Below are 10,059 nucleotides of genomic sequence, written 5' to 3'. Positions count from 1 at the left end.
CAAAAAATACTTCCCTCTGGTGGATAGTTTAGGGAATTGTACCAATTTTAGATTCTTTATACAGTATGAGTATTACCTTGAGACTTGAAGATTAACAAATGAACTGAATTAAGATGACTTTAGAAATGTACGTACAGTAGATGATATACTGTCATGGTTGTCAAAGAGGACAGTTCTTCTACTTCTTCATGGACATATCTCCATGCAATTTAGTACACTTCAAAATAGGCCAGTGCAAAATGCCATTTCTCTCTTGCACAATTCTGATTAACCTTGTGTTCCAACATCATATTTTGCTAGCACTGATGACGTTGTGCATTACTCTTACATGCAATAATGCAATATAGGCAAACCCGAAGTTGAAGTATGTAAATCCATTTGAAGTATGTGACCAATAGGTCTGTCACAATGATCAATATATCAACTTATTGCTCATCACACGGACATGACCTTAATCATTTTTGGTGATGCAATGTATATCGCCCATACATATAAAACCAATTCTAGCAACATTTTAGCTGATTGTGCATCATCTCTATCGGAGGTGTCAGTATGTTAAAAAAACACTATAGTATTTACTATAAATTACTATAGTATATTTTCATGATGGTGCCTGACAACTAAAAATAGATCTGGTAGCAGATATTGCAGCCTCTGTTACTTTTTACGTTGCATTTTTGTTATTATTTTTGCATTTATATTATTATTTATTTATTTAGGATATGCGTTTTCCCATTCTGATGCCAACACTTAATTATTATATTGTTAAAATGACTATAATTGAATTAAATATTCTTAGGAATTAAATATTATGTGTTGTTGTTATGTATGTTATATATATATATATATATATATATATTCTCATTCTGGCATTGTGGAATGAGTGGAATAAAATGGTCTCAAAATGACTATAATATCTTTTCTTGCAATATATTTTGGTGCACTATATCGTACAACAAACAATAGATAACTTGACAGGCCTAGTGACCAAGTTACTGGTGTTGTCTTACCTTTAACTTTTTGCATGATTGTTTGTTACTGTCTGATTAAGAGCCTTACAACTATCATCTTGTTCATGATGTAAACTACAAGTATTTTTAGGAGGATACATCAACTCATTAATAACTGGGCACTTGTGCACACCTATGAAACTGAGTAGATCGATATTTATTTATTTGATTACTTTAACCTTCCTGTCTTGTTCGTGTCAAAACTGACCGATTTACAACTTAAAACACTAATACATATTGGGTTTAACATCTGTTTGCCTCAAGGCCTTATGATATCCTCCCCACTATGCACTTGAACATTTAAAAGTAATGATCACCTCTTTTATTGAATTGTGAGTTCACCAGATCTCACTCACTCACATATTTCAGACTAAACAATGTCTTTTACAGGTACACATCTCTTTTCCGCGCTTTTGTGCGAATCCTCCAGCCTGATCTCACAAGGAAATAACTATTTTTACGTTTTGTCAGTTAAGTGGCTAATTTGTACGATTTTCATCTTTACCGTTATCATCTCACTCAAAAATGACCAAAGTATAACCAGTGCTAGTTCTTTGCCCATGCTCACCATCTATACCCTCAATCACTATTCCCTACATCACTATACTAATATAGTCCAATTAAAGGACTGAATAAAAAAATTTGAGCACTCAATGCACAGGAAAGTATACCCTTTTGTTTGTGCTTTGCTGGTTGGTCAATCATTCAAATGGATTAAAATGTCAGGTTCTTTGGTCAGACCCTGTGATGGTTATTTTAGCGAGCTGTCTATTAGTAACAAAACAAAGTATTTTGATTTCTTTCATATATTGTTCATTTTGTAATACATTTTCAATGCCTATTTTTTTTTTAGCTGCAATTATTTTATGTCGGATTCTATAAATTAATTTTAAACACTACTTTAAGGCATTGTTCACTGCTAAATAATGTTGAATAAAAATTTGGGGATGAAAAAATTGTTTTTGTGTTAATTTAAGAGCAGTTAAAACAGACCAGTCAATTTTGACCGGGAACACTGAAGTAAGGGGCGGGATGTGAACAAGACATGAGGGTTAAACAAAGGTCTAGTAAACATTTTTGCTATACTTTGGTTAATGATATGGATTTACCATAGATGTTTTACCAAATACCATTCTGTAGAGTGTAGACTCAATCTTGCTAATCTGAATTTAGAATGATTTAAAATGCTATATCATGATTGTTATCACTGTAGTTATCATACTTGTTGTGAGCATGCCTATGTTTTGTTTCTTTCAGTCCATTTAAGTGTTAGCTGCATGAAATTAAAGGTGTTATCACAATCTCAGTACAGTATTTTGCTTTCTGAAAATGATAGGTAACAAAGTTTCCTGAACGTTAAAAAATGCAGCTATAACATGTTTACTCTGGTAAAAAGTAGCAACACTGTAGTTAAGCTGGCTTTTTGTGTTGTTTGAGCAGGCTTAAAAACTGGAACATTTCTAGGGATATCTCTAGTAGTTCATCTCTATGTTGAAATGTGCATATCTAAGAGTTTCACAATTTTCATAATTTTTTTCAGTAGTCTGATAAATGTTTAAGCAGTAGTTTTGAAGACCCCCCCCCTGTCCCCCCTTATGTAGACTATGCTCAGATAATGCTAATTTAAGCAGTTGTCGATATTACGATCAAGTACTGTGAACTGGTGTGAACTGACTTTAAACATGCACCCCAATCTAAATTGTTATCATAAATGGTTGTGACAAAGAGGACAGTTCAACTGATTGATGCTTGCCATATGATACTTTTATTGAAGAATTCATAGAAGAATTCAAGAAAAACATTTCATTTGTTTTTATTTTCGCTAGACATTTCCAATTATGCTGCGGATCCATGGAACATATGCAGAAATCTTGGTATACACATTAGGAAGCAAACGTGAATTACAGAGATAACGGTCTCTGAAAATTGTGATTCCAACAGCAGTGTTTCCACAAACCAAAGGACCTCCTCCGTCACCCTGTTAAGCAACACAGATCATCATGTCACTAGTGAAACATGTTCATACATTATGATACATTTTCATAAACTTTTTTTGTATACGTACATTGCAGGATCCACCATGACCAAAAGCACAGATCATCATCGAGGGCACATAATGATATCCCCATCTGAGTTTACACTCTGCATCATTCACTATAGCTGTCTTTGCCTCCAATAGACGGTCACTCACTGGGCCATCAGTCCACAGTCTTCCCCAACCAGCAACACTACAGAGAGTATCTGCTTTAAAACGTTCTCCATTCTTTGGTAATGATATTGGTCTTATCTTGTTGTTCAGTGGGACTTTTCTCTTTAGCTGTAATTTAAAAACACATTTATTAGCAATAAAAAAGATTAGATTAAACTGATTATACTGCTGTTTTAGCCCCAAAGGCCAGGGTGAATAAAAAAAAACTCAGAAGTTAAAACACAAATTTAAAAATTTGTATCACAGTTTCCTCATCAGATATTATTTTGAACAAAGGTTATACAGGTTTGTACCTTTAAAAGCATGATGTCATTCTCAAAAGTTTTAGAATTAAACTCTGGATGCGTAATGTGGCACATCACTTTAAAGTGCTTGGAATGTTGACATTTTCTCAAATCATGGGCACCGACCACAACCGTCAAAGCCTTTCGATTGCTTTTGAAAAAGTGTATTGGAAATGTGTAATATGTCATTCAAGAGTCTTTCGTCAAAAATGTACAAGAAACAAAACTCTTACTGGTGCCAGCACTGTGCAGCCGTCAAGACAAACCGGTCCGAAATGAGGAATCCGGCACAGATATTTTGACCGAACAGTTGAACAGAAACCATGTAAGGTCTGGAGTGAGGTTTTGCCTCCTGGCCATCTACTATACTCACATGAGCTGAAAGAAATGGTGTTGTTGGTCAAAGTACTCAACACTTGTCAATTTTAAAATGCTCTTATTTTTAAATCTGTAAATCGTGTTGTATAGTCAGTCTCACCAGTGAAGGTCAGGTGTGGCACCAGAGAAACCAGCAGGAGCAGAGAAATGATGATAATGGTCATGATGACGACTATCAGTGAACTTACAATGACAAAACACTGTTTAAATATACATTAAAGCTGGGAGGGGACAATAAAATCTGACCGGAGTGACTCCTGTTTGACTTTTTTCACAGCTTGTTGTGTCAGTAACACTGATAGTATTAAGATATTGTTTGTGTTATTCCTTGCACCATCTATTAAACAGGTTATGTACAAAACATACTGTAAGATATGTTTATTTTTTCTTTCCACACAGTCAGCGGATGGACTGGAAAAGTTGTTGGGTCTTCATAAAATGGAGTGGCCAAAATAGTGTCTGAAAAATAAATGGGATTTACACCACAACCTTTTTTTTTTTTGTTAACTTACAAAATACAATTTACTATTTTTATTTTCTTATAATTATAGATATTAAGTGTAAGAATGGGCTTTGTGACCAAACTCGGGTTCCCCTTCATGAGAACTCTGAAGAGTAAGAAAATGGGTCAATGAATGCTAAATTAATTGGCAGAGCTCGGCTCTGCAGGTGCCAGTGATTAATCATTAATAGAGTATGTCAGCTGGAGCTTGTGAAGCGAGCATTCAGAGCCTCACACTAGAGACTGAATTCCTGCCAGTGCGTTCAACGACGCGTACAGCGGCAGTCGAACTGGGCTCCTTTCTCATCCCCTGGACGTCTCCCTGGTAGCTAAAAGACCAATTTTCACTAAAATAGCAGATCCTAAGAGAGCAACAAGGTTAAGAAATGTGTCTTTTTCAAGATGCTGTTCTGACTGTGTGTATCTGGATGCAGTGGTTGTTATCTCAGGATGATGAGCACGGGTACTGCATCACAGGTCTGGGGGTACAGCATGTTGATGCGGTTCCTGTGGAAAGCTCATGCTTTTACTCTGAGAGCATGGCTATTGTGCAGCTGAGATTGCGGCTTTCAAGCCATCTCCGTTGCTCCCCGTGAAAGATGTTAGCATGTGGGCAGATCTTAGGAACAAAGTGGAGGTTTATTCATCGCCTCCAGGCCCGCAGACCCTCCGCTGTTCCACAGCATGCCCTATCCAAGCTTCGATTGGTTGTGTCGGTTCATCTCCCGGGATACCACACCTTCACTTGATGACACCAGAGATCAGATGCCCATCGCGACATCAGAGAGCAAGCTGTCAGACCTTCACCTCCCTTGATGGTGAGGTGGCCAGTGGGTACGAATCTTTCCTCTGGTGGTTGGTGCCGCCACCTGGAGGGGTAAGCTGAGATCTCCCTTCAAGGCCAGAGCCCACACCGCTGCAGAACATGCCGCTTCTGTTCTACAAAACAACACCACAGGGCTGTGCTGCACAAGGGCAGTTTGTTTTTTTTTACCAGGCTTAATCGTAAGCTCTGTACGGTGGTTGATGATGCTCTCATGACCTTCAAGTCGGCTGCCTATGTCCTGGGGAAGACAATGGCCAGACAGTTGTTCGGAAATGTCACCCTTGGCTTACCCTGATAGATATGTGCCACGCTGACAAAGTGCACTATCTTGGCACGCCCATATACTAGACAGACCTACTCTGAAACAATGTTAGTAATGATCACCTCTTTTATTGAATTGTGAGTTCACCAGAACTCACTCACTCGCATATTTCAGACTAAACAATGTCTTTTACAGGTACACATCTCTTTTCCGCGCTTTTGTGCGAATCCTCCAGCCTGATCTCACAAGGAAATAACTATTTTTACGTTTTGTCAGTTAAGTAGCTAATTTGCACGATTTTCATCTTTACCGTTATCATCTCACTCAAAAATGACCAAAGTATAACCAGTGCTAGTTCTTTGCCCATGCTCACCATCTATACCCTCAGTCACTATTCCCTATACTAATATAGTCCAATTGAAGGACTAAATAAAAAAATTTGAGCACTCAATGCACAGGAAAGTATACCCTTTTGTCTGTGCTTTGCTGGTTGGTCAATCATTCAGATGGATTAAAATGTCAGGTTCTTTGGTCAGACCCTGTGATGGTTATTTTAGCGAGCTGTCTATTAGTAACAAAACAAAGTATTTTAATTTCTTTCATATATTGTTCACTTTGTATTACATTTTCAACGGCTGTTTTTTTTTTGCTGCAGTTATTTTATGTCGGATTCTATAAATTAATTTTAAACACTACTTTAAGGCATTGTTCACAGCTAAAGAATGTTGAATAAAAATTTAGGGATGAAAAAATTGTTTTTGTGTTAATTTAAGAGCAGTTAAAACAGACCAGTCAATTTTGACAGGGAACACTGAAGTAAGGGGCTGGATGTGAACAAGACGAGGGTTAAACAAAAGTATAACTAAAATTGTGTTTCTGTGTTAACATTTTTGCTATCCTTTGGTAAATGATATGGATTTAACATAGTTGTTTTACCAAATACCATACCGTAGAGCGTAGACTCACTCTTACTAATCTGCATTTAGAATGATGATATTTTGATGGTTATCGCTGTAGTTATCATACTTGTTGTGAGCATGCCTATGTTTTGTTTCTTTCAGTCCATTTAAGTGTTAGCTGTATGAAATTGAAGGTGTTATCAAGATCTCAGTACAGTATTTTGCTTTCTGGAAATGATAGGTAACAAAGTTTCCTGAATGTTAAAAAATGCAGCTATAACATGTTAAGTAGCAACACTGTAGTTAAGCTGGGCTTTTTGTGTTGTTTTGAGCAGGCTTAAAAACTGGGACATTTCTAGGAAAATCTCCAGTTATGGTGAAATGTGCATATCTAAGAGTTTCACAATTTCATTATTTTTTTCAGTAGTCTGATAAATGTTTAAGCAGTAGTTTTGAAGATCCCCCTTTTATGTAGACTATGTTCAGATAATGCTAATTTTAAGAAGTTGTCTATATTATGATCAAGTACTGTAAACTGGTGTGGACTGACTTTAAACATGCACCCCAATCTAAATTGTTATAATAATTGGTTGTGACAAAGAGGACAGTTCAACTGATTGATGCTTGCCATACATTTATTAAAGAATTTACAGAAGAATTCAAGAAAAACATTTCATCCGTTTTTATTTTCATGGAGTCGCTAGACATTTCCAATTATGCTGCGGATCCATGGAAGATATACTGAAATCTTAGTATACACATTAGGAAGCAAACGTGAATTACAGAGATAATGGTCTCTGAAAATTGTGACCCCAACAGCAGTGTTATTACAAACCAAAGGACCTCCTCCATCACCCTGTTAAGCAACACAGATCAACATGTCACTAGTGAAACATGTTCATACATTTTGATACATTTTTATTAACTTTTTTATACGTACATTGCAGGATCCACCATGACCAAAAGCACAGATCATCATTGAGGGCACATAATGAGATCCCCATCTGAGTTTACACTCTGCATCATTCACTATAGCTGTCTTTGCCTCCAATAGAAGGTCACTCACTGGGCCTTTAGTCCACAGTCTTCCCCAACCAGCAACACTACAGAGAGTATCTGCTTTAAAACTTTCTCCATTCTTTGGTAATGATATTGGTCTTATCTTGTTGTTCAGTGGGACTTTTTCCTTTAGCTGTAATTTAAAAACACATTTATTAGCAATGAACAAATTGAGATTAAACTGATTTTAGTGCTGTTTTAGCCCCGAAGGACAGGGTGAATTAAAAGAATTTCAGATGTTAAAACATGAATTTTGAAATTTGTGCCACCGTTTCCTCATCAGTTCATTATTTTGAACAAAGGTTATACAGGAGGGTACCTTTAAAAGCATGATGTCATTCTCAAACGTTTTAGAATTAAAGTTTGGATGCGTAATGTGGTTCTTCACTATAAAGTTCTTGGAATGTTGACGTTTTCTCAAATCATGGGCACCGACCACAACAGTCAAATCCTGATTCCTGATGAAAGAGTGCATTGGAAATATGTATTAAGTCATTCAAAAGTCTTTGGTTAAAATGCTTTGTCAATAAACATTGCTGTTCACAAGAAACAAAACTCTTACTGGTGCCAGCACTGTGCAGCCGTCAAGACAAACCGGTCGGAAATGAGGAATCCGGCACAAATATTTTGATCGAACTGTTGAACAGAAACCATGTAAGGTCTGGAGTGAGGTTTTGCCTCCTGGCCATCTACTATGCCCACATGAGCTGAAAGAAATTGCGTTGTTTGTCAAATTACTCAGCACATGTCAATTTTATAATGCTCTTATTTATAAATCTGTAAATCGTGTTGTATAGTCAGTCTCACCAGTGAAGGTCAGGTTTGGCACCAGAGAAACCAGCAGGAGCAGAGAGATGATGATAATGGTCATGATGAAGACTATCAGTGAGCTTACAATGACAGAACGCTTTATAAATATACACTAAAGATGGGAGGAGACACTAGCGAGTCTTTTTGTGACTTTTTTTTTTTACAGCTTGTTTTGTCAGTAACATGTAGTATAAAGACATTGTTTGTGTTATTCCTTGTCCATCTAATTAATAGGTTATCTACAAAACATACTGTAAGGTATGCTTTTTTTCTCTTTCCAGTCAACAGATAGGCTGGAAATGTTCAAGTGGTTGGGCCTTCATAAAATGGAGTGGGCAAAATAGTGTATGAAAAATAAATGTGATTCACACCACAACCTTTTTTTTTGTCAAGTTACAAAATACAATGTACTATTTTTATTTATTTATTATAAATATAAATATTAAGAGTAAGAATGGGCTTTCTGACCAAACTCGGGTTCCCCTTCATGGGAACTCTGAAGAGTAAGATAACGGGTCAATGAATGATATAATAATAATAATTATTATTATTATTAATAATTCATCATATTTTTACTTAAATTCTTTTTTCCAATATTATTCTTTACTTTGTGTTTTTATTATGCGTATATTATCATTATTATAGTAATGTTTTTTTTCTTAATATTCTCATTATTTTGTCTGCTGCACTTTATTTTCCCACTTACTTTTTTCCTTTCCTTTTCTTCTTCTACTCTTTATTCCCCTCCCTTTTCTTTTTCTTCTCTTTCCTCTTCTATTTCCTTTTCTACTACTTATTATTATTATTATTATTATTATTATTATTATTATTATTATTATTATTATTATTATTATTATTATTATTTGTCTTCTTCCTGATTTCCCAACCTCCCCTCACCTCCTCACTATTATCACTATTAATATTATTACTTCTACTTCTGTTACCATTATTATTATTGTAACTATTCTGACTTGTCTTTCTGTTATCTCCTCATTATCATTATTACAAGTATGTCTACCATTGTCATTATTCACATTGCTGTAGTAGTAGTAGTAGTAGTCGTCGTCATAGTAGTAGTAGCAGTTGTAGTTGGGGTTGATGTAGTAATTTCTGTAGTAGTAGATGCCGTGGATATAGTGGTATAAGAAGTAATGGATGTGTTGTAGTAGTAGTAGTCCTTGTTACTGTCGTCCTTTCTTTCTTTTTACTGTCATTATTACTATCATTATATCACTTGCATTTTTGCGACTCCTTACCACTGACTGGTTTCTTTCTTTCTCTCTGTATTTTTTTTTCTTCTTAATTTTTAAATCTGTTACTTGCTTCATTTATTGACTGTTATTGTCCCTTTTGTATGTACTCTGACCTTAGGGCTGCTCGATTTTGGGAAAAATCATAATTACGATTGTTTTGGTCATAATTGTAATCAAATAAAGGGTAATCAAAAAAGGTAATCAAGGGATTTTAACAGTATTTCCTATAAAAATTTTCTTCCGGAGAAAGTCTTATTTGTTTTATTTTAGCTAGAATAAAAGCAGTTTTAAATATTTTTAAACCTATTTTAAAGTCAATATTATTAGCCCCCTTAAGCAATAGCTATTTTGATTGCAGAAGAAACTACTGTAATACAATGACTTGCCTAATTACCCTAATTAAGCCTTTCAGTTGCACTAATCTGAATGCTTGTATTTTGAAAAAATATCTAGTCAAATATTATGTACTGTCATCGTTGCATGGTTTTTAGAAATTAGTTATTATTATGTTCAGAAATGGGTTGAAAAAAAATCTTTTCTCCATTGAACAGAAAATGTGGGGAAAAA

General features: G+C 35.5%; 2 protein-coding genes across 2 annotated transcripts; both read right to left on the bottom strand.

The window, feature by feature from the left end:
- Window positions 1-2,752: 2,752 nt before the first annotated feature.
- On the bottom strand, window positions 2,753-4,163 carry LOC141380111 (mast cell protease 1A-like). The gene is made up of 5 exons (XM_087304251.1): window positions 3,982-4,163; window positions 3,737-3,881; window positions 3,513-3,654; window positions 3,076-3,327; window positions 2,753-2,988 (listed from the first exon to the last, which is right to left on the bottom strand). The coding sequence occupies exons 1-5, from the start codon at window positions 4,043-4,045 to the stop codon at window positions 2,833-2,835; spliced, it is 759 nt and encodes a 252-aa protein (XP_087160377.1). The 5' UTR covers window positions 4,046-4,163; the 3' UTR covers window positions 2,753-2,832.
- A 2,824-nt stretch (window positions 4,164-6,987) lies between these two features.
- Window positions 6,988-8,460, bottom strand: LOC141380309 (duodenase-1-like). Its single transcript, XM_087304250.1, has 5 exons — window positions 8,237-8,460; window positions 7,992-8,136; window positions 7,749-7,887; window positions 7,311-7,562; window positions 6,988-7,226 (listed from the first exon to the last, which is right to left on the bottom strand). The coding sequence occupies exons 1-5, from the start codon at window positions 8,298-8,300 to the stop codon at window positions 7,071-7,073; spliced, it is 756 nt and encodes a 251-aa protein (XP_087160376.1). The 5' UTR covers window positions 8,301-8,460; the 3' UTR covers window positions 6,988-7,070.
- Between the last annotated feature and the right edge of the window lie 1,599 nt (window positions 8,461-10,059).

This window comes from Danio rerio, chromosome 22 (genome assembly GCF_052040795.2).
Source record: "Danio rerio strain M-AB ecotype USA chromosome 22, GRCz13ab, whole genome shotgun sequence".
Lineage (NCBI taxonomy): Eukaryota > Metazoa > Chordata > Actinopteri > Cypriniformes > Danionidae > Danio > Danio rerio.
The sequence above is the reverse complement of the archived record's forward strand: the minus strand, read 5'-3'. Positions and strand labels throughout refer to the sequence as shown.